This window comes from Diadema antillarum, unplaced genomic scaffold (assembly GCF_040938485.1).
Source record: "Diadema antillarum isolate AM-2024a unplaced genomic scaffold, OU_Dant_1.0 seq00000546_RagTag, whole genome shotgun sequence".
NCBI lineage: Eukaryota > Metazoa > Echinodermata > Echinoidea > Diadematoida > Diadematidae > Diadema > Diadema antillarum.
This window is the reverse complement of record NW_027271492.1, coordinates 11,138-36,210: the sequence shown is the minus strand read 5'-3', so window position 1 is coordinate 36,210 and position 25,073 is coordinate 11,138. Positions and strand designations below refer to the sequence as shown.

The following is a 25,073-nucleotide window of genomic DNA, read 5'->3' as shown; positions in this document are numbered from 1 at the left end:
ACTGGCCTTTCTTTTCTTTTTTCTCTGACATACCTATTTGATTCGATCGGTAGTATGCGTTTACGACGGCGGGTCCGATAAGCCACCTGAAAGGAAACGCAATATGATGGATTATCGTAGAGGTAAGCAAGTTTATTATTGATATCAAACTAAAAATGACAAATTCAGGTTATGCATATCAGTCATTTCCCATTTTTTCTACACGTGGAGAGAAAGAACAGTTGATAGATTCAATCATCGGATACTTGTATTTCTATTCAGATGATGTCTATTGACGTGATTAATGTTTTCAACTTAACAAAATTGACGAGAAATTGAAGTTAATCTTACTTTCGACCACTATGCACCTATCATCCACTCTGAAACCCTGACTAAATCATATCAATACCTTTGCGACATGTATAATCATGTACGTCCCATTGGTGATTGTTAAAGAAATGGTAGAGCTTTGGTTGAGATGGGACATTAGGTTTCTAACTTGTTTGTAAGATGAGAAGCACCTATAAAATATAAAAGAGCTTGTAATTCTATGAGGAGCTCAAGGTTTATTTTATGAAAATTGATTGGAAATGGCTGAGATAACCAAAAACAAAGTGGTCCTAATAATAGGTTTGTCCTACCTGTTATCAGGACCACATCAGGACCATTGTTTGGATATCTCTGCCATTTCAATTCCGATGTTCATTAAATATTCCTTTTAGAATTGTATGCTCTTTGACATTTCATAAGTGGTTTCTAATCATCTCGAAAACAGCATTTCGTCGACGAAATGACTGCTTTCATAACGAAATGGGCCATGCGACACTTGGCGCCCCATAAAAAACTACGGTCTTTGTCCATGGTTTAAACCATGGACAAGATTGTACCACCTTCGTGAATTCGGGCCTAAGTCTCCCATCCCAACCAAAACTATACTGCCCTACTTTGGCAAAAGGAAGCAAGTGACATCGAGTACAAATGCTACAAATGAAGAAAATATGTCTTTGGGTAGGCCCTTCAACATGGAAATTTGTGATGAGAAATAATGTCGGTATTCTGTCAAGTCATTTGGTGATGCATTTATGACAATTCGACGAATTTTGATATTCCCATAGAATCTCATTATTATGTAACTTGCTTCCTTTTGCCAAAGTATTATAGATTTGTAGTAAACATGAAAAATCTGGCAAAAGGAAGCATGTGACAATCATATCATGCGTATGTTACTTGCTTCCTTCTGCCAAAGTATTATAGATTTGTAGCAAACATTAAAAATTGGCAAAAGGAAGCGAGTGACAATCATATCATCTAAGGATGTCACTTGCTTCCTTTAAACGAAGTATTTTAGATAGTGTGCAAACATAAATAACTTGGCAAAAGGAAGCAAGTGACAAGGGGTTGTAACTTGCTTCCTTTTGCCAAAGTATTTCAGACTTTTAGCAAACATAAAAAATGTGGCAAAAGGAACCAAGCGACAATCACATCATGAAAATGTTACTTGCTTCCTTTTGCCATTTTTCTCATGCAATTTTGTGCACTTGCTTCCTTTTTCCACCCGAATATCTCAGAAATGGGCCAAAATTGTAACTTTTGGATTTTTCAGTTAAATAGAGCATGTCTCAAATATGCCAAATCAATACAAAAGTCAATATCCATAAAACGTCACTTGCTTCCTTTTGCCAAAGTAGGGCAGTATACCATTCCTTTAAAAGCGTTGCTTGTATTTCACTCTACTTAGGGCTCCTCCAAAACTTCAGAGAGAACACGAGCATTACACAGTGATGTGTAATGTTGTTGTTGTTGTTGTTGTTGTTGTTGTTGTTGTTGTTCATTTTCCATCTGTGAAAGATGGCTGGATAGCCCATATTCAGCTACACTAAGCTGGTCTTCCATGGGGTCCAGTTGGATGTGGGGTGGGACCACTTCACCGGGTTAGACACCCTGCTCTTTGCGATGAATGAATGAAGCGGGATCTTTTACGTGCATGAGTTGTGACTCTCTCATACACGGGATCAAGAGGACTTGGGAACCGGGTTGAAATACAAAGTGAATGGTTTTTCCTTCTTGAGAAAACAAACGTGGCTTCTCTTACCACTGTGAGAGAAAAAAGGACGGAAGAAAAGAATGACGCATTTTACATTTTAACCCCAGTGATTCAACCATGTAGACTACCAAGGAGTCTGGTAAACATAGACCTCATTCATCATGATCCCACCAATTCGTTATCTCTTCTTACCCATCCCTGTCGACCTCTTCGCGGAGTTTCTTCAGGTTGTCGTGGGCAGACCATTCGAAATATCGCACGATGTTTCCAAAATAATCGTCTCGTGAGAAATTGAGCTGGAAATTATGAAATGATGGAATAATTTATTACAAATAATAAAAAGGAAGACACTTAAGATCAATAGGATGACTATGAGGACAGAGTTCCGTGAGGTTTACAAAGATGGATCTTGGAAACCAAATGAAATAGGTAGGACAATTTTTTGCCAAAACTACTGAAAAACAAATCTTTCCACCCCATTACTATTTTGAATGAAAAGAATGAACTTAATAATATCCCCAAGAACGTGTTATAAACGTTCAAGCTAAGCTATCCTATTTTGCGCTTTTGTCTAATAGGGCATTACACAGAAAGAAATCTTTGATTATTATCATTCTAGTATTTGAGACGATTCAAATTGCATCAAAACTGCTGTAACTTACAAATGATTTTTATCATGATTATACAGATGACTGATCATACACAAGCGGATTCCACCAAATTCAAGATTCGATATGAAACCAGACCAAGAGTACGAGTTGACTTACAGTCTTGTACTCATCGTTCAATCTCTGATCGTCGAAAAGCCAGTCTGGATAGCCAACCAACTCCTGCATAGCATCACACTGCAATCGGAGAGAGAGAGAAAAAAGACAGAAAGAAAAGATCTGTTGTCAGAAATAAATGCGTAATATCGCCAACAATGTCAATAGACAGGAAAGGAGTTTGGTTAGCTTGATTATTGAATGTATCACAATCGCGCATGCGTTGAAAATAGAAAGATGTCACGCAGACGAACAATTTACATTAGCAGCACTAATTGAAAATACCTCCCCCCCCCCCCCCAAACACACGCATACACAAACACACACACAGACTAATGAATAATCAGCGATTTTCCAATATACTGTTCGTGCTTAACTAACGATCTACGCATACTACATTTTATCATTGGTATGCATGTTTATGTATGTCATTTTTTTTTTTTTTTTGGTTACGCTGTATTTATTATGTGAAAATGCATGAATCAAATCAAATTAAAACAAATCAAATCAAATCAAATCAAATCAAATCAAATCAAAGAGCTATTTTGGCTCAGTGGATAAGACTGCGGACTGTCAATCACAAAGTCTCTGGTTCGAAGTACCCTAATGCTGTGGTTGTGCCCCTTTGCAAGAGGCTGTTTTCCCACATAACCAAGTCCTTTGGAGGGCATTTAAAGCCGACCATCTCTCATGGGTCATTGCTTTTAGCACTTATTGCTTCCGTCACGTAAAAGAAATCTTTATACAATGATGTCAATAATACAGAAACGTTTAACACCCGTCCTGTAAACGTTTATGCTGCTTTGATACACAACGAGTTTCATCATAGGTGTCAATAGAGACAATCCATATCAAATATCTGCGTTATCTTTATCCAGTGACATGCACAGAGAAGGAATTTGTTTAAGGTTCATTCAAGACACATTTTGTCCCTATAGACGAAGTTAGATTTATTTTCAGCAGTACTCCATACCGGCAATACCCCACATAGTAACTGACTCATAACAAAGCCCGCCTCACACGGTGGGATTATGTCTTGCGATAACTGGCGATGCGTTTCAACGCAACACTGAGCGATATCACGCACCGTTGCTCTTCGATGCAGGATGTTCAAAAATCGCAGGCTTTTGCATCGCAGACCTCCTTCACACTGTGCGCCATCTGGTAATCTCTTGCGATGTAATGTCATCGTGTCGCAAGAAATCGCACAGTTTTCGGCGGGTTTTTAATCTACAGATTACCGGTACCAGTTACTTCCAACGCAGCTATCGTCTTCATTCTTTTCGTGTGTAAGATCTGGGCACCGTTTCATGAAAGTTGTCAGCCGGCCCTGACAAGTTGTCAGTCTCTGACATTAATTACCATGTGACCATAGTAACAGTTATTTACCCGAGCTTCTCAGCCAATCGAAAACAAGGATTTTACCGCAAAATTATTGTCAGACACTGACAACTTGTCAGGATTGACACGTTTCTTGAAATAGTGCCCTAGACGTATAAAAGTGGCTTACCTTCTCGGCTGCAACTTGCTTCGTCTGTTCGTCCATCCACTCATTTACTTTTAACATCTCCTTGAAAGCCCGTTTGAGATATTTTATCATCCTTAGAGTCTACATGCAGAGAAGACAAAAAATGTGGGGGGTTTTCGGGGTTTTTTTTCAAAATTTAAAGACCTTTTAAATCATCTTGCTTGATTCTTACTTTTCTGAGAGTTATCACGCAGAAGGAAAAGCTTGGTACACCACTGTAACAGCTACATTAGGAAAACCATTATTATGTGCATATCACTTACAAAGCTTCTCCAGATTGATCACATCATGATAATTAATACCGATATAACATATGGATATTAGTGGGCAATGCTCAACTTTGTGGATGCAAAGAGAAAGATAGGTAGATTAACAAGTAGATAGACGGATAGTTACAAAGATACATTATCATAAAACATGGAGAACAAGACAATTAGGACAAAAAGGCGACCAGCAGAATCAGTATTCTAATGAAAACTGACGTACACTTAAATGAAGAATAGGAACACAATGCAATTTGCAGAGGATAAATGGGCAATATATCAACATGCAAAAGAATGTTTTGTTTTGTTTTTTAATGGGGGATCGGATCAGCATTTCTTATCACAAAGTAAATAGCAATCATATCTCACGTTGTTCTTGCTTTCTCCAGCGAAATTTTCCCTGACGTACATCCGTCCGGTAGCAAAGATCATTGCTCCATTGACGTCGTCAACGCAACGGCGCCACCTAGCGTCGTCGGACGTCACACCGTACAGAACGGCGCGAAAATCGTCGTTCACGTCCTGAAATTTCTTGCCCAGATTGAGAATGCGGTGCCTGGTGATGCGCCATAACATGTAGTTGGCGAGAGTCCTGGCGGGCGAGAAAAGAACAGGGAACGCGGAAACGAATAACACAATGTTTCTTTACCATCAAGTATCTCTGAATTTTTATTCATTTACACGCACACACACACACGTATATATATATATATATATATATATATATATATATATATATATATATATATATATGTATATATATATATATATATATATACTCCTAGATGGGTCATTTGGAAGACATTTCCATTTGTTTTATATGCAAATTTGTTATATACATGTTCAATGGCAGTTTACGCAATGGAGACACGAAAATTGTCTCCTTAATGACCAGTTGTCTCCCTAATGAAGACACTTCCCCCCAATATGTCTCCCTAAGGTGCCATCTAGATATATATATATATATATACATATATATATATATATATATATATATATATATATATATGTGTGTGTGTGTGTGTGTGTGTGTGTGTGTTATTTATTTATTTATTTATTTATTTATTTATTTATTTATTTATTATCCCCTCTTCCTCCACTTTGCGGAATCAATAACTCTACCTCCATCATCGTACAAATCTGAAACATACCATAAACCAGCTTGTAAAAAATCCTTGATGAACACTGTTTTTCCATCTGCCACAATCATCTCATTATTCCATAAGATTGTTCGACTTCTTTGCATAATAATTTGTCTAACAACATAAACTCAAAGTATGCACTCAACACCTCCCTATAAAATGGGGGGGGGGGGGCAATGCCCAATCTGTTTACAGCTTCTTTTGGACGTATTGTAATAAAGCATAAATTCACCACCGAACTTTTTTTATGTAAAAAAAAAAAATACGTATGTATTTTCCCAACCACATTGCAAAATGTTGATGCTGTATCTCGTTGTAATGTTTGTTTGAATGGTTGTCTGTTTGTTTGTTTGTTTTTTTGTTGAACGTTTGTATGCTTGTCTGTTTCAAGTTAGTTAGAGATGAGTCGAAGTTTCGCTCTATAGTGATATATCAAGAAAGCAGATTTTAAGAGAAAAATAGCAAAATTAGCAAACTGAAGATAAAAGAAACACACACAATAACAAACTTTCAATTACTGTGAAGACTCTTAATGATTTGGTTGTTGACTTTACTGTTTTTGTAGTTGCGGTAGATGTTCTTCGTTGTGTTCTTCTGGAAATGAGCTCTAAATATGGGTCGATTCAAATCATTGAGTTAAATTATATTCGAGATAACAGGGAAGCCTATTCAGATTAAAGAAAACTGATCATGAACAAAAAAGAAAGCAAGGTAAAGGACACGGGTCATTGTCATTATTATAGCAAACTTGATCTCGCGTTTCCATATACGATAGGCCAGCCTTTCTTCCGAAGTGTGTTCTACGACCATATAGCATTAAAAAATGAGAGTGATCAACAAAAAATGTATCTAGACAGAGTGAGTTTGTCAGAATTAATGCGGTGAAATTATATCAATGCCTAGGCACGGATATGAACTACGTAAACACACACACAAACAAAAACACACACGCACGTACACGCACACACACAAACAACAACAACAACAACAATATAACACAGAGACATCAAGTCAGTTTGAAAGTCATCACTTACATGGACAAAGGAAAGCTATGACTTCAAAAGGGATTTTAAAGCTGTCAGTTGGGTGCGTACTTGCCTATAAACATTTACATGCTTACTTAATTATGTGAAAGCAAAGGAACTCACACTGAAACGCATGGCGTTTTTTATGTGTTATCTTCTTTACATTTTTGGTTGCTTTTGCTTGATTATATTTTATGGGAGGAGGAGTTGTGGGCGAACCAACATACTTGTTTGAAGTCTGTCTTATGAGCTGGATGACCTGGGTGATATATTCTGGTTCCTTGTTGATGATAAACTCGTCGTTGGCTATGGGCTTGCTGACGTTCGGGAGGAGAATATCAAAGAATCGGGGCCAGTCAATCTGGGCAAAGAGAGAAATAGAAAGAGAGAGAGAGAGAGAGAGAGAGAGAGAGAGAGTAAAATACAGTCGGCTTATAGCAAAGGCGAAAATCAAACTCTGATTCCAGAATATACTTTCCTCACACCAGTGACACATCCATCACCGGTATGACAGCGTCTTTATATCCACTCGAATCTTCCACATTTTTACAGAGGCTAAAGGATAAGTTGGAAAGATAGATACTAAAGGATCATTCTTGGGGCTTGAAGATGTGTTTCGAATGCAAATGATCATAGTTTTATTCATGATATTCGTTCAAAGCCATACTGAACTGAACGTTTGTTCATTTCAGTTTTGTTTCGCCTTTTTTGTAACCTAAACGATAGCTTGACAATAAAATCGCTGCTGCTTGCGGTGATGGATCTTCCAGGAGGAACAGAAACATAACAACCTGCACATTACCTCCTGACATGTAATAACAATACATCTTGGAGTGGCAGTTATTAATTATTTTGGGGGGTTGGATTGATGGCACAAGGTCAAGGACACAGGACTTTAAATCATGATAATAGTAAATTAATAAATTTATTATCATAATAACTTAAATAGAATTATGTTTTCTCTGAAGCTGAACTGATCTGGATTAAGGGTCATGGGGTAAAAGGTCATGGAACTCATTACATATAAAAACAGAAAAAATGTCTAGTGATGGAGGCATCTTTTCTTCTGTGTGAATAATGTTTTTTTTAAATAATGTAATGCATTTTATATTGTAATGTATTGTGTGTATTTCTAAGCATATTGCATATATTGTACAAATATTTTTTCTATCTCTTTCTTATTACTTTTACGTGTGTTTTAATGTTTGTACATTTTAATGATTGTATGTTTTGATTTGATTTTATCTTTGTTTTGTAATATATGGTCGGACCCCTGTGAAAAACTGTGGCCCGTTGCATAAAACTTACCGTTGAATTTCAATGGTAACTACCGTCAAAATTAGGCATCACAGCCAATCAGCATCAAGGATTCTAAATTTACCGCTAATTTGAAGACTTACCGCTAGAAAGGAGCGGTAAGTCCAGCGGTAAGGGTTTTATGCAACAGGGCCCAGCTCTTAGCTGACTAGGGCTATCCGTCCCATGAGTGGAGAATAAATAAATAAATAAAAAAAATAGGGAGCAGTTTGTAGCCCGTTAAGATACTCGGGCAAGTGTCTACGGGAGAGAAGTGTTGCAGCAAAATCAGTCCGTCCTCAACGGTGGAAAGGTGGGGAACGTCAGTATAATTCAAAAGTTTTAAAACATAACGTTCCATTCCCATTGTAAAACTTAAAAGGATGGACGCGCTATGGACCTCGTTCAATTTAACCGGATTCATTTCTAGGAGTAACAGTTAGGTTAGATGACCAGGAAGTGAGACACGGGTTTTCTGCAGAATTTGAGTCGATTTCCGTGGATGCCTCCAACAGGAGGACGGGGGGGGGGGGGGGGGGTGGAGCGATCAGTTGCTATTAACCTCTTACTGTCCACTTTACTCACACGATTATATTTGGTATCGTTATTGTTCTTATTCCGTTGTTTTTCTTTCAATCACCGACATTTCACTATTAAAACCTCACTTTTACAATTTCATACGAACTTCTTGTCCATTATTGTCCATAGTCATGATGGTATCCATTAATACCTACGTTACACAGAAATCTAATCGACTGATAAAGTTTACCCGTGGATAGTCTGCTATCAAGCCGCTCAATGTTGTTGGATTGTAGAGCAGTTCGTTGTCCCGCCTGTCCGCTGGCGGAACTGTAATCTACAGGGAGAATGCAGAAAATTGAAATTTGGTGAAGACAAGGCAAGAAATCACATTAACCATGTCCATACCAGCCAATATCAACATCCAGAGAGAAATGATCTGATTTTTTTTTTTTTTTTTTTGGAAATGATGTCAAAGAAACAGAATAACAAAAGCTTCCTGAGTATCGGACATGAAATAGAAAGTCATGGAATGTTACAGCATTACAACACGTTATTACATAACAATGACACGTTATGCTAATTAGATTAGATTCATTTTAATTATACTTTATTTGACTGAATTGAATTGATTTTAAATAAATGGAATTGAATAATTTAATCTTATTACTATCAATATTAATATATATTAATGTTCTGCAATAATCAATCCTGATGAAGTTTAAATAATCATAATTATTGTCATCACGCACGCACAGACAAGACTAATAACATCAAAGTCATCTATCTTTTATGTTTACCATCTTTTATTTTCTCTTTCTACTTTATTATTGTTTTGTTCACTACATTGAGTTCTTTTGATATTGTCTAGGAAAGAGCGAAAGTACGTACGTTTGCAAGCTTTGTCTCAAAATCCATGGTTTCTCTCATTTCACGCTTCGCATCGTTGAGGTTCGCGCCGAGCAGGACGGCGACTGATGTCATGAGTTTGAGGTATGCCTCTTGGATCTTGGTGGAGAAACAAAGAAATAAAATCTTTGTCGGCATGGCTTCGTCGTCGTGAAAATAATGGTTTAACGCCTTTGGCGGCATTACAGTTAGGATTGGCAGGAACCACACAGGCGATGCTAAGGGCAGTAATACAGTGGACTCCCGTTAAACGAAGTCCCCGGGAACAGCAGGTTTCTTTCGTTACATCGAAATTTCGTTATAACCGAAGAAATAAACAGTAAAAAACAAAGAGAGTATAATGTTGCGGCCTGAATTTTTATTTCGTCGTAACCGGAATTTCGTTAAAATCGTGTTCGTTATAACGAGAGTGCACTGTATTGAGAAAAAAAAAGTATGACAGTTGATAATAACAATAACGATAGAAACAATGTCATCACAATAATATGGTCATGAAAATTATTTGATGTGGTTGTTAAGAGTACTCATTGTGTTTTTGAGAAATATTCATTATAATCATAATCATTATCAACATCAGTGTCAAGTCATTTATATAGTTATTATCAATAAATCAATGCTATCATCATCGTCAGTAAAATAAATATTACGTGACACTATTATGAATAAAACGTCATCAGAACGCTAACTAATTTGTCTTTGTGAAAGCCTTTGTCATCCTCATTTTATTACCAATTAAAACCATTCTGTAGGCCATATGCATCAGGGACCATCAAGATGATGAAAATGTTCTACGCTATTCACTGCACAACAGTTCGTCGTGAAAGTTGAAATTGCAAGAATTCTTTAGCATAACGATGGCTTTTGTATTTTAAAAAACAAATGATAACGTTCCATTAAGGTAAGGAATAGGGGTATTCATGAATATGCTGAGCTCGTTTTTGCCCGTGTTTAAGAATTACTTAATGACGAGATTAAACTTTAAAAAAGAACAAAGAGAGAGAGAGAGAGAGAGAGAGAGAGAGAGAATGTTGTAGTGTGCCCGTCAGCAATAACATTGTGTTCAATGGCGATACATAATAAATGACATTTCGTGTCTCGTGGGAGTTTGATAAATGTAAAGAATGTATTGAATACCTTGCCATGTTTGACTGTGTCGAGGAAGTACTCGCGGCTGGAAAGTCCGAGACCAGATTGATCGATCTTGATGAAATAAGCATGAGAGAAAAACACATAAGTTATTTTTTTTATTGAAATCAAACGTATTGCTATGATTGGTCAACATCTAGATAATAAGAATACTTTGTTATAATTTCTACAGTGTGTTACGATAATTAGTAAAGGACAAACAGTTATTTGCCATTCATTACTCCTCAATTTTGCATAACATCTAAACCCCAATATTAAGGACTACTATAGTCGCAGGAGGAGGGGATACATTGTACCTCTGGAAATATTGTGTTCAGGGGGCTCATTGTTTTTGGAGTTTAAATGAACTGCAATGCCAAAAGACTGACTTAATTGAATATTATCAACTTTTCGCATATAGATTCTCCCTCTTTATGCAATTAAAGGGCGCATACACCGTAGTGATAATATATATATATATATATATATATATATACTCCTAGATGGGTCATTTGGAAGACATTTCCATTGTTTTATATGCAAATTTTAAAATACATGTTCAATGGCAATTTACGCAATGGAGACACGAAAATTGTCTCCTTAATGACCAGTTGTCTCCCTATAATGAAGACACTTCCCCCCAATATGTCTCCCTAAGGTGCCAACTAGGGATATATATATATATATATATATATATATATATATATATATATATATGTGTGTGTGTGTGTGTGTATATATGTATGTATATATATAATTATATATATGTATATGTATATATATATATATATATATGCGCCAACATTTCTCTTTAATAGTTCGTTCATCGTTTCTCTGGTTATGGACTTCAAGGGAAACCAAACTCAAAGAGCACGTTGGATTGAGTGAAAGCAGTAACATTAGTAGAACACATCAATGAAAGTTTGAGGAAAATCTGGCAATCGATGCAAAAGTTATGAATTTTTAAAGTTTTGGTGTTGGAACTGCTGGGTAAGGAGACTACTAGCGGTTATGAGGTATGAGTGGACTACTATATAAAGAAAATATAAGGGGAATTCAGTGAAAATTCATTTTTCATGAAAATTACACATTCCATCAACTTGATACTGACATATGTTAGGGGTAGCACTTATTCCCCCTGCCTTCTGAAAGCGGTTAGTCAAGTACTTTTTCATTTTGCTAGAAAAGTTAATTTTTGTGGAATTCCTTTTATATTTTCTTTATATTGTTGTCCACTCATACGTCATAACCTCTACTAGTCTCCTCATCTAGCGGTCCCAACACTAAAACTTTAAAAATTCCCTTTAAAGCTGTCTTTTTTTTGCGTCATTCATTAAGAAATTAGCCTTGTGTTATGCGTTTATCCATTCATCATGGCTTCTACTTTAATTGTAACTGATTTCTAGGCTTTGAATTGTATTTTGGTAATTGTAATATTCTTCTGTCCACTATTAATGAAATAACATTTTGTCGTGAAATAATTAAGTCAATTCAATGCGATTCAACTCAATTCAATAAGACCTAAACGTTCCTTATTACATACTAAAAATCACTGTTCATGATTTTGCATCACCGTACAAAACGCATTGCTTTTTAGTGGGTTCTATAGTGTGATGTTATCACTATTACTGCTGCTGCTGCCGCTGCTGCTGTTTTAGCGCATTTTAGTGATAATTATATAAATTGAAGAACACCCCCATACCTCGTGTTGTCAAGAGATTACTGCACCTGCAAGATTTTGAACTCCCTTTGCTGTTATTCTTGCAAATGAAATAAAGTTAAACTAAATTGAACTTATTACGTTACTCACTGCAGGGATGCCTCACCTGAAGCACATACCGCGATGCGTTCTTGTCATCGACCCCGACATAGGGTTCGATCAGCATGTATTTGCTGTATTTGCTCGCCAGCGTGGCCAGGAGCCATTCGAAGTCAAAGGCGGTCTCGTTCCATCGACCTCCGTGTCGATCACCGAGAACCGGCCATCCGCCCAGTTTGTGCAGGAGGTCGCGTAGGGGGGCATCGTCGACCTGTTCGATAGTGTCTGGACAGATGAAAAAACGTACAGGATATTAAAATTGTATTGGTGATGATCTATCCGTAACTCTCTTTTCTTGAGTAAATGCGGACTCGATATTCCACGAAGAAATTGAGTCGTGTGGTTGAAGAATCATCTCCTTGGGCACAATGATGTCATTCTCACATTTTTAACTATAATGTAGTATATCCGATACTCTGAAGGCATTTTAAAAAAGCATTTCTACACCATATTCAACTTGAATTGGCTTGACTAGGTCAAAATAATAAACATAAAAGTAGAAGGTTCATTGAAGTCGAACCAAAGATGAAATGTTTGAAATATCTTAAAGAAACCCTTTTATTGATTAAAATACATCTCATTTCATTTCATTTCGTTTATTTCCAAATTCAATATGTATGTAACAAAAATGGCATTGTACAACATACGGGGGGGGGGGGGGGGCAGTCAAGGCTTAATTGTCAAAAGGCCCAATATATAACAGTCACGGATACACAATCGAAATATTATGATGCATCATGATAATAAAGAAACGAGAAGAAAACATGTACACAAAGGAGAGTGACTTCATGTCATTTTAGTATTATGAGAGATCAGTCTCGCGACGTTAATTTACTTTTGAACATTTGAGTATCAAATTCGCCTTGTCATTCTAATATTTTTCAAATTCTAATAATTGAAAAAAGTATTCCAAATTCAAGCAACTTGGAAACTATTCCAAGTTAAGAAAGCTTGAAAAAAAAAATATTGTCAATTAAAGTATTTCAGTTCGCGGTAAGGTGGGTGATAATTATTCCTGTTTCTAACGTTACACATAATTCTTACATACACATTCTTAAATGACTGTATAATGTAATAGATGAAAATCAATTTGGATTTCGTAAAAAGCATTCCACAATTCATGCTATTTTACTCATGATAGAGAAAATTATCAAAGCGATCGATGCCAAGTGTCACACAGTAGGTATCTTTCTTGACTACTCCAAGGCCTTTGACACAATCAACCATGAAATATTATTATACAAATTACAACACTATGGGATTCGTGGGAGGGCCTTGGAGTGGTTTAGAAGTTACCTTACTGGAAGAACTCAATTTGTTAGTTTGAATGGCCATATGTCCAGTTCACAGCCTATAACTTGTGGGGTACCGCAAGGATCCCTTTTAGGTCCTTTATTGTTTATTCTTTATATGAATGACTTTCGCAGTTCGTCCTCTCTGCTCTATTTTCTACTTTTTGCCGATGACACCAGTATTTTTTATTCAAATCGAAACCCTCATGTTTTACGGAATACCGTAAATACTGAATTAAAATCAGTATCTAAGTGGCATTCATTGTATTCTACTCTATTTTTGCCTTATATAGGTTATGTTCTTTTCCAGTAGAACACTTAAGATCCAGGATTTATATCATTTTAATATCGGGTCATTTATGTATCAATTATACTCAGGTGGTCTCCCTGATGTGTTTTCTTCGATGTTTGTCAAAAATACTGAAGTTCATTCTTACCCTACTAGACAAAAAGATTCTTTTCATCTTTCTCCTGTACGAACCGTATCTGCTTTAAAAACAATAACCACTACAGGACCTAAATTTTGGAATGAGTTGGATAGAGAAATAATCCAATCTCAGTCTCTTTATTCATTTAAACATAAACTGAAACTAGTTTTTCTGAATTCATATCTATAGCTATTCTTCAATCCTCCTCGATATTCTCTGTTCATACTTCACATTACTGACATTATCGATTATGTAACATGTGCCTCGCTCGTGATTTCTGTATTATCTCCTGAACTTCCTTTGTACACATTTGGTATCTCTGCTATTGTACACTGCATCTGACTTGTACCTCGCTCGGGTGATCACGCAATACTCAAGAAGTCTGTGCCGCGGACATTGTTTTCATTGTTTTCTTTTCTCTTTTTCTTTTTACTTTTTGGCGTTTATATTTCTCCAATTCAGAAATTGTCATTCCTTTAATTACATACCCAAGTAAGAAATAATCTCACATCCGCATCTGGGAATCTACACCCTACAAGCAATGCTTCTATGTAGATTCCTCATATTTCACATGTTTTATTGTCTTACAAGCTGTACGTGACAATTCATCCAGGCTTTTGTATTGTGATGTTTATGTTTTATGTATTTGTTGAAATGTGGAATATGGAACAATAAAAAACAAACAAACAAACAAAATAATATGCATAGAAGAATTTAAATGTAGTGTAAGTAATATCCAATTTGAATTTATATATCATCGTAAAAATTATATATCATTATTCACGCATAATTATACGCACTTTGATCCTGTAGAAATGAATCAAACCCCGCATTATAATGTTATTGATACCATCATAGTTAATGTTGTTGGTGTTATTTTTACTATCATTATTTTGTCAAATAAAGAAGATGTGAAAACTTACCGACATCTATACACGCCTGGTAAAAATGTTTAACTTTGATTTCTGCCTCGATGTCAGTCGGTGATATATCCGCCTCGAACAGGCCTGCGACATAATAAAATAAATCATCCATCATTTTAAATCATCTATCATTATCAGGAAAGAAAATTAATGTAATGCACATGTAAGTGCATTATTGTGATGATGATAATTAATCAAATCACTTTCAGTTCAAACTATAAATGTCAGATACTGTAAAAAGACACGCAATACGGCGACAAAAAGGAGAATTTTATACTCTCAATAGAAAACTTAAAACATGTAGCCGATCATGGAGCGAATATTGTTAGAAAAAGAGTAAAAATGGTTTTCATTGTAAAACAAAGCAAAAGAGTTTGTCATTAAAGGTACTGTTTACCATTGGGAGCAGTGATGTTAAAAATGTTCGAGTTAATACTAGTACCACATTTGATGCACATTACGTAGTTCAGTTGTATCACAAAACATCCTAGTATATGAAATTTAATTTAATTTAAATTAATAAAAGGAGATATCACTATTTTTTCTCAATAAACAATAACTATAGACGGTTTATTCTGGAAACAAGTTTATTATAACTATCGTTCACATTTTGTATATTTAACAATACTTAATATTGATCATAATGATTAAATTTTTCACTTAGGTTGCTTCTATCCCTAAATCACATTTCAGAACTATTTTGAAGCACTAAAGCTGGGTTTTTGTTTCGTCTCAGTGGCGGATCCAGAGGGGGCGCAACCGGCGCACGCCCCCCCCCCTTTATTTTTCGTTAAAAACAAAAGAAATAAAAAGAAAAAAAAACGAAATGAAACCCGGAAGTGGCGCCAGAAATATTAGTCACGCCCCCCCCCCCCCCCTTTACAGAATTCCTGGATCCGCCCCTGCATCTCCAAATAGTAAATAATACCTCTAGAAGCTTTTCATTCCCCTTCCTCCGTACCTTTGAGTGTGACCTGTAACTGCTCGCGGAGTACTGAGAAGGAGGAGAAGGAACTCCGGTACTCTGGGATCACGTGCTTCTTGCTCCAACCCCCGCAGGAGAACTCAAAGAAATTGTCGCACGGGTTCACCTCCGTGTTCATGCTCTCGATGAGAGCAGCGGCTGCCATTGGCGTTGCCATGGAAACAAGGAAGCAGAAAACGATGATATAGACAGAGAGAGAGAGAGAGAGAGAGAGAGATAGAGATGCTTCGTTGTGTCTACATTCACTGGCAGCCTTGCCGAAACAAACATCTTCCAGGGACGAGTATCATAATCGAAGTCCGTTCATTTCCAGAAGGACGAAAGTTCAAAACATCGGCGTCTATAGGTAGACAGTCCTCTTCTTGGCACACAGTAATATACCAAGAGATTTATTCACATTCCCAGCATATTGATGTCTTCTACGAAACTGAGAACGATCACGGCACAACATCTGGTCTTCCGGTGCGTTCACGGTTTATTGCATAAAAGTTGATATTACAAAATCTTTTTCATAATACATTATTTTGTGTAAACTCACGATACTCTGGTATGTAAAAAACTGAATTTCATTCAATACTATAAATGTGACAGAAATCATAGTTATTGGTGTCATGAGTCATTCACTGGTAGCTCTACTGTCATAGAGCAATGGTAATCGAAAAATGGTTAAATGACTTCGTATACTTTCAGACATATTACACACACACGCACACACACACACACGCACACACACACACACACACACACATATATATATATATACATATATATATATATATATATATATATATATATATATATTATATACATGTGTATAAGTTTCACAATAGTAATTAGGGCACACCGTAAAAGACGTTATTTTAACGAATTTTCGCCCATACGGCTTTGTCAAGTCAATGACAGATTTTATTTTGAAAATGGTATAAATCAAAATAAAAGAAATCATTTTGATTTATACCATCTTAAAAACAAAAAAAAATCTGCTATTAACTTGACAAAGCCCTATGGGCGAAAAATTCGTTAAAATAAAGTCTTTCACGGAGTTTCCTTAATTACTACTGTTCTGAACTAACTATCTTCGTAGACTCCGAGTAGAAACTTTTTGCTGTTATATGTATATACATATATATATATATATATATATATATATATATATGTATATATATATGTATATATATATGTATATATATATCTGGGAAGAACAATAACTTTTTTTCTCTAGTGGCCAGTCCGGGCAATAATTTATATTTTAATCTTTTGTAGTTGTCCAATTGAGCCATGCACACACACACACACACAAAAAATGCTTTTTGAAAGTTTGGTGGGCCTACACCAATTTAAGTGGCCCCGGGCCACTAGACCATTACAATATGCATGATATCCAGTTTCTAGTAATTATGGAGCATGCGGCATCAATGTACCTGCTTTGACGCACGTCGGCGTGAGACACTCCTTCGGCTGGGGACATGGCGCCACTTGATTAGCTGATCGCAGCCTGGACGAAAGGTGCTCGCGATCCGACGCGATCACAACTGAAATAAAGAACATGCAAGTACTTTGTTAAGTTATAAGACACTAATCCGCTGGACCCTTGTTGTCATTGTTTTGGGTATTTTTTGTATAACTTATTCTCTCGATAGGTCTAATCAAAAAAGAGGGGAAAACAAGAGAAATTTCTCGTTGAATTCTAAGAAGATCACTTTTAAAATACCAGTTGACGGCACACCGTAGTAAAAGTCCTTGGACGAGATGTCTATCATAAGTGATGTTCCCCTTAACCCAGGTGTGAAAATGGGTGCCTAGCAAAGGCAAGGGGCATATCAATGACAGGGCCAACTGGTAGAGCAGTTGTAACACTAAAGAGAGATAAGACCTTATCATAATATTTTGTCAGACTTTAGACAGAGGTCTACCATTTTGTTCGTCTTATTGTACACTATTAGTTAAAGTAAATTTTGAGCGTGATGGGGAATTGCATTTACAGATACGGTAGCGTGGGGGTATCCTGGAGTTGGAAGGCCGCTGGCCCGGCATGGATATATTCGAGAATCCCGTAGCGAATTGTGTGCAATTTTATCACTGATCTGTATGTGAATACACACACAGCGATCTGTATGTGAATACACACACAGCCCAAGAATCTCGACTGGACTAGACAATTACCGATGGTTGTAGCTTCCGATGCATGCATTCGCTGACGGGCACTATTATGTGGTTTTCGAATGTGCCCCAGTGGGCAGCGAACAAAAATCGACTCAATGGCCAGAATTCACGAAGGTGGTACAAATGAAACCATGGTTTAAACCATGGACAAAAACCATGGAGCGCCAAGTGTCGCATTGAATATTTCGTTACAAAATCAGTCATTTCGTCGAGGAAATGATTATTTTGTAACGAAATGACAACACTTTGTAACTAGGCCTAAATGACCATTTCGTCCACGAAATGATAATTTCGTTAACGAAACAGTCATTTTGTCGGCGAAATGGCCAATTTCGTAACGAAATATTCCGTGCGACATTTGGCGCTCCATGGTTTTTGTCCATAATGGTTTAAACCATGGTTTCATTTGTACTACCTTCGTGAATTCGGGCCATAGGGGCCATCCATGGATCCCCACGCTATCAGTATCAAGTCATTGAAAAGGGTAAGGGTGGGAAGGTGATGCAGAAAACATTAACTTTATTTGGGGTGCTTGTGAGAAGAGGTTTAAAATAATAATTAATTTATACACAAATTCCTTTGAAGTCAGTATTGATAAAAATCAATTCTAATTTTGAATCAGTAGTTGCAAACGCATATGAGCAAAAGTTAAGTCAAGTGCTGGATTCAAAATAGAAGTTAATTGAGACAGCATGAACGAGATTTTGAAGAGAATGTGAGCAGATATGGAACAACGGTATAACAAAGCCATTTCGTTTTACCCTACTGAACGAATGCCAAATTTTGGCTGTTCCTTTTTTTGCTCACAAAGTGGTGACCTTGACGCAGTTTGCATTCCACAATCATTAATTTCCGAATATTCCCAATAATGTTAGTGACGAGAAGAAAATATCATACAAGAGACATTTAAAGAATACGAAAAGTGAGAAAGTGAGGTTTCATTACATGATAATTTTCCAAGATTTCACGACTCACTTTTACAAATTTTATAGGATATTGGTATTAAAGTGTAAGTGCAAATGTATTGTGTAATAGGTTAGTACAAAGAGAAATGTACGCATGAGTGAACACACTCGTTTTTGTATTCTAAGGCACAAAAATATACAAAATTGCAGAAATTGACATTTTGTCATTCATTTGCAAATGCCCATTTCGATAGCATTGAACACAGAAGAGCAGTTGATTGCGATGAGAGACATGAATGAATAGCAAAAATAAGTTTTTATTCCCTTGTATCTCTTTATATCCTTAAACAAAAACAAAGTGGGAAACTATTAAAGGGGGAAAAGAGTCTTTGTCAACTCAAATTCAATTGATATAGGGAGTAAGCTGCAAAGGTGATAAAATGGAGAGAATATCTGTATTCTATTATTTTGATTTAGGAATTTTAGAATTCATGAGACAAATTCAAGAACCAAATATCATTTAAATTTTCTTAATTTGAAATAACATTTCAAATTTCTACCATTTTTGTTTATATTGCCTCTTCTCTAGTGTCATTTGAATTTGGATTTGACAGAAGATTCTTCATTTTCTCCATTATTATTTTTGCAATTCTTCATTTTTGGGGGCTACAAAGACATTGCAGAGATCAGTGGGTGATTTTTGAAAACTGAACTTTTGTTTCTAATTGTGTTGAAATTGTCTTTTTTTTCATGGTTATAAGGAAGCGCACATTCGAACGAAAACTTGCCCATTTTTTCAATTTTAACTTTTGTGTCTTGGAAGAGAAAAAACGCATGTGCTCACTCATGTGTAAAGTTTCCCTTGTTAATGACATACAAGGTTGATAGCCAATTAAATGACCTTGAACATGGTATATAAAACATCAATATTTAGCAAAACATTCTATGAGAAATATAAGCATGAAAACGTGTTTACTTTCTTTTGGTTTGCTGAGTGTATTTAGGTTGCAAAAAACAAAAAGAAATAAACTAAAATCGCTATTTAACTGATAAAATTATTTGAAAATAATAACTATGGGGGGGGGGGTGGGTGCTCGAGCCCCCTGACCCCCTCCATGGATAAGGACCTGATAATGGCCTGGACAAATACTTAAAACAAAAAAAAATGCAGGTAAGAGTGAGTAAAGGGTAAACTGCGTGAGATACACAACAAATGCATTACATAATTTCCGGTATTATGTTCTTATCAGCCTCTGAAAGAGAAAAGTTTAGAAAGAAGTTAAACCCGATAATAGTGACGCACGATCAAGACCAATATGTAGGCCTAAACGATATGACCCGTCAAGTTAAAATGAGACGCAGGTCTCTGACACATAACGAAAAAAAAAATAGAAAAACAACAAGATGATTTTATTCAAGGTCCTAAGGAAGAATGCTCACACTTTGGAGTTCTGGTTTGTTTGTTCTATTTTTAGTCCATGTAGTTATTTCTATGAGTTGACATTTCAAAGTGAAGTACTCGCTGGTGAAACGCAACACATTTTCTCCCCAAAGACAATTATTTATTTTGCTTGATTTTTTTTTGTTAGTTGTTGTTGTTGTTGTTGTTGTTGTTGTTGTTGTTGTTGGTTGTTGTTGTTGTTGTTGTTTGTTGGTTGGTTGTTGTTGTTGTTGTTGTTTGTTGTTGTTGTTGTTGTTTTGTTTTGTTTTGTTTTTTGTTTTTTGTTTTTTGTTTTTTTTTTTTGGGGGGGGGGGTACGATATGGGTGTCCCAACCAGTTCCAGGTATTTAGAATTTAGGTGAAGTAGGCATAACGTCACCCAGCTGGCGTGGTTTGGATCAAATTAGATATTCATTTCGCTTGCTTGTCTACCATAATGGGCGTAAAGTGTGAATAGTTTGATTCTCATAGGACTGTTTAACGCATTCACAGATAGACACATTTATTGAAAATCTTAAATATATTCAAGATCATCAGGATTACGCGTTATATTTATCGGTTTTAAGCGTAAGGGCTTCATGCTTTTTTGAGGATGCGTACTTGGCATAATGATAGTATATTAATATAAGAAAATTATCATTTCGTATGGCTTCTCTTTCTTGTGAATTAAGACAGATGTGTTTGGTAACTATTGGCAATTATGCACACGCTTTCCTTCTGTTTGTAAAGGGGTCAATTATCGCTACTTTTACACACGAAGGAGTTTGGTGAGCAAAACAAACCTAGAACTTTTCAAAAATTTCGTGTATAATAATTATGATATATACAATTAAGTATAATTATGATATATGTAAACGCAGATTTCACACAAGATAGCATTCCTACATGACGTTTAATTAATCAGATAATGGAGCTGCCCTTTGCCTAATGTTCCTTTTCTATTCCAATATTCGAAATTTCAATAGTTTTTTAAACCAGTTAGGGAGCACAGCACTGTAACTTCGGACATTTTTGGAATGGTCAGTGGGATTTAAAAAAAAAAATGTGCGAGTACAGGAATAAAAGTGAAATTCTAAACCCTATTGTTAATAATGAAATTAATAAAGCCAAGCGGTATTCAAACGAAACGATCGTGTATCTGCTTACGGAAATTGAGTGGGCATCGTTTAAATCCTACAGGGATGAGAGAATTAAAAGATGAACATGTTAATCCGCGACAACCGTTCAACAAAAAGGGATGTATACTGCTTGTCAGAAACGAGTGATTCCTAATTACGTGTTCAAGCTATTCCTACAAGTTGTCAATGTAAAGGATGCAGACGCTGGTATAACGCCTGTCGAATGTGCTTTATTGAAAATGAAATTATGTCTCTGATCACGAGAATTGTCGTAGCAGTTTGGGGTAATAATACTGGCGTGAGCACAACAACAAAAAAAAAACAAAGAAAAGAAAAGGAATTACTCTATGTAATTAACATATAATGTGGGAAGGACTGATTCTTATTCTACGGATCCTACTCCCTACCCTCCCCCCCCCCCCCAACACACAGACAGACAGACACACACACACTTCGGCAGGCACGAAATTATATTTTCCCCTCTCTCTTCCTTTTACTCTTTTCTATTCCTTCCACGCACTACAAAGGTGTTTTCCCTTTCCCATTCTCTCGCTGTGTTCTTAGACAAAAAATACATAAATGAAAGTTACCCCTCTCTCCTACCCACATTACAATCACCTTCTCTCCACCACCCCCCCCCCCATTCTTCTTTGCATTTGAAATGTCACATACAAGGACGGTGCTCTCGACATAATGAATGAGCCTCACAACTCATCCCTGTAGTATCTTTGTCTTGGGATAGAAAGAAGATGCAAACGAATGTCCTTAATCCCCTCTCCCCCTTTCCTTTCTCTATCTCCACACCCGATCTTCAGCCGGCTAGCCCCACTAACGTGTTTAGCCAGCTGCGTACTTGAGGAACATTTCACATCCACATGATTCACTGTCTCTTACATCTTGCCTACCCCCTTCCCCTTGCCCCCCCCCCCCCCCCTCCGTCTTCCTATTTACTCTAGATCGTCTCTGCGTCTCTACTTCTCTGCTCTTCATGATGACATTAAGGTCCTTAATCGTAGCCTCTACAGATGTTATTGCGGTGTTCTTGGGGACCAACAGAACATGTACCGAATTTCTAGCTCAATGCAAGGGCAAGGGGTTAGCAATGTGTCAAAAGAAATGATTCTTTAAGTCTCATCCTTTCGTTGAGGTAAATGTCGTTCGTGCAAATTGAAAACGACAGATAGGAAGATTGCGAGTTTGCGAAGAGAATAGGAGGACATACGAGTGTGTAAAAAATAAAAAAATCAAAAAAAATCTCTGCCTGCACTGGTTGGCGGACATAATAATATATTTTCTTAATGGTGTTACATTCCAGCTCATCTGATGGAATCTCTGAGAAGATATCTGCATCCTTGTCCCATTTAACCCATACCATACTTCCTCTACAACCCTACCCCAACATTATACTCTCCTCCCCACCATCACCCCTACTTGTTCCGCCCCTCACTTGGTTGGTGCGGATTTATGCTATGCGCACGAAATAAAAATAGCTTCATTGTATGATGACGTCGAGATGCTGTCTTCCTGCCAATCATTTAATCCTACCCTATACCCAATTATGTGTGGGGGCGCTGTTGCATAGTGGATTCGACTCCCAACTCCTAATCGGAGGACCTGAGTTCGATTCCCGCCCAGTGCTTGCGTCCTTGGACAAGATGATTTTACCCACCATGTCCCTCTCGACCCAGGTGTATAAATGGGTACCTGGCAACGTTAGGGTAATAATAATGGCAGGGCCCTCTGGTATAGAGCAGTGACAACACTGAAGAGGCTACCCTGGATAAATAAGACCTTATCATTATCAATTCACCAACCCCGACATACCCATTAACTCTTTCCCCCTAACATCACGCTCACCCGTAGCGACCAAAAGGGACACGGTGACGAGCGCCAACACCACGACGATGACGACGAGGTTGCGGGTGACGACCTTGGGGCTCCGGCGCTTGCCCGGGACTCCCTCCTCCACAGCGAGCTTGGCTTGACTGCTGGTCATCTCACAATTACGCAACATCTAATTCGATCTGTTCAAAATAATAATGGGCATGGCCACAGTTTGTAATATGTTCAGAATATTAGAATTGTACAAAATGGCACACATTAAAAGCATTATTTACTATCTGTCAGATGAAACAAAAACCCAGCTTTAGTGCTTCAAAATAGTTATAAAATGTGAGTTAGGGATAGAAACAACCAATATAAAAATTTGAATCAGTATGCTCAATATTAAGTATTGTTAAATATTTCTTTAATGAACAATAGTTATAATAAAAATATTTCTAGACTAAACCATCTACAGTCATGGTTTATTGAGAAGAGTAGTGACATCCCCTTACATTAAAGGCTTTGTTGCTAAATTGTTATATGGTAGGATGATTTGTGATACATGACTTACACTTATGCATGACTTCTCGAACATTTTTTTTTTTATTCACTGCTCCCAATGGTTAACAATACCTTTAAACTGATTTCAATTTGACTTGACATGCATCGCTCCCTTTTTTTCAGAAACAATACTATAAAGAAGTATGCGAACATAAGGGAATCCCTAATGACATGGAAAAAATGGAGAAACATATTGAACAATCTGTCACTGATTGTAAACACAGCAAAAAGTTACTCCAGTCAAAATCGTTGAAAAATTATAATTATGAAGTACAAGATCTATCCATTCAAGGTTATGATATTGAAGAGTACCATTACAGGCGACGTTTAACTTTAATGGCGGCCTCAACTGTTAGATGAAAATCGAAAAGAAAGTATAGCGAGAAAACCTCTTTGTCATCTTCACCATTATGTAGATGATCATTATGGTAAACATCACTATCAATATCATTATATAAATGTGATCATTACGTCATTTCCTCCGATAATGATTTTTGGGTATGCCAATCAATTGCACGCGTTTGGCAAGATGACTACGTTTTCATTTAAGATATAGGGAGTGTAGAAGCATGATGATAAATACAAGATTGAAACTGAAATAGAGTGTTATATAAACAGAAGCAGTAGAAGTGGCAGTAGTAGTATTTGGAGGTGGAATTGATTTTTTATGAAACGTTGATAATCATCAGCATCATGAGCAGTATTGGTAGTAATTACAGCAACATAACATAATTGCTGTACCTCAACCATCGTCACAACTATCAGTGATAATGACAAGATTGATATCGTTGATGATGACGATGCTGATGATGATTATAATAATGTTGATTGTGGTAATGATGTATCATGAAAATGTCAATAATCATGATAATACAGATAATCATCATCATCATCATCATCATCGCGTCATAAAAATGACAATAAGGGCGGACAAGTACAGAGATGAAGAAAAAGAACAGGAAGGATGAGGAAGCTAACAATGTTGACACAAATCAGGAGAAGGAGCTGTAACTGGAGTAG

General features: G+C 36.7%; 1 protein-coding gene across 1 annotated transcript in view; it reads right to left on the bottom strand.

Annotated features, from left to right (window-relative positions):
- The window catches only part of LOC139734736 (neprilysin-1-like), a 34,082-nt gene extending 10,418 nt beyond the window's left edge, over window positions 1-23,664 (bottom strand). Inside the window, exons 1-14 of the mRNA XM_071645530.1 lie at window positions 23,526-23,664; window positions 17,463-17,573; window positions 16,018-16,179; window positions 15,057-15,140; window positions 12,421-12,638; window positions 10,604-10,669; window positions 9,452-9,568; window positions 8,811-8,897; window positions 6,973-7,106; window positions 4,948-5,170; window positions 4,298-4,396; window positions 2,791-2,868; window positions 2,216-2,319; window positions 34-86 (exon numbers count right to left, since the gene is read on the bottom strand). Coding sequence (XP_071501631.1) covers window positions 34-86; window positions 2,216-2,319; window positions 2,791-2,868; window positions 4,298-4,396; window positions 4,948-5,170; window positions 6,973-7,106; window positions 8,811-8,897; window positions 9,452-9,568; window positions 10,604-10,669; window positions 12,421-12,638; window positions 15,057-15,140; window positions 16,018-16,179; window positions 17,463-17,573; window positions 23,526-23,664 — 1,675 coding nt within the window. The remainder of the gene's footprint in view (window positions 1-33; window positions 87-2,215; window positions 2,320-2,790; window positions 2,869-4,297; window positions 4,397-4,947; window positions 5,171-6,972; window positions 7,107-8,810; window positions 8,898-9,451; window positions 9,569-10,603; window positions 10,670-12,420; window positions 12,639-15,056; window positions 15,141-16,017; window positions 16,180-17,462; window positions 17,574-23,525) is intronic.
- Window positions 23,665-25,073: the final 1,409 nt, after the last annotated feature.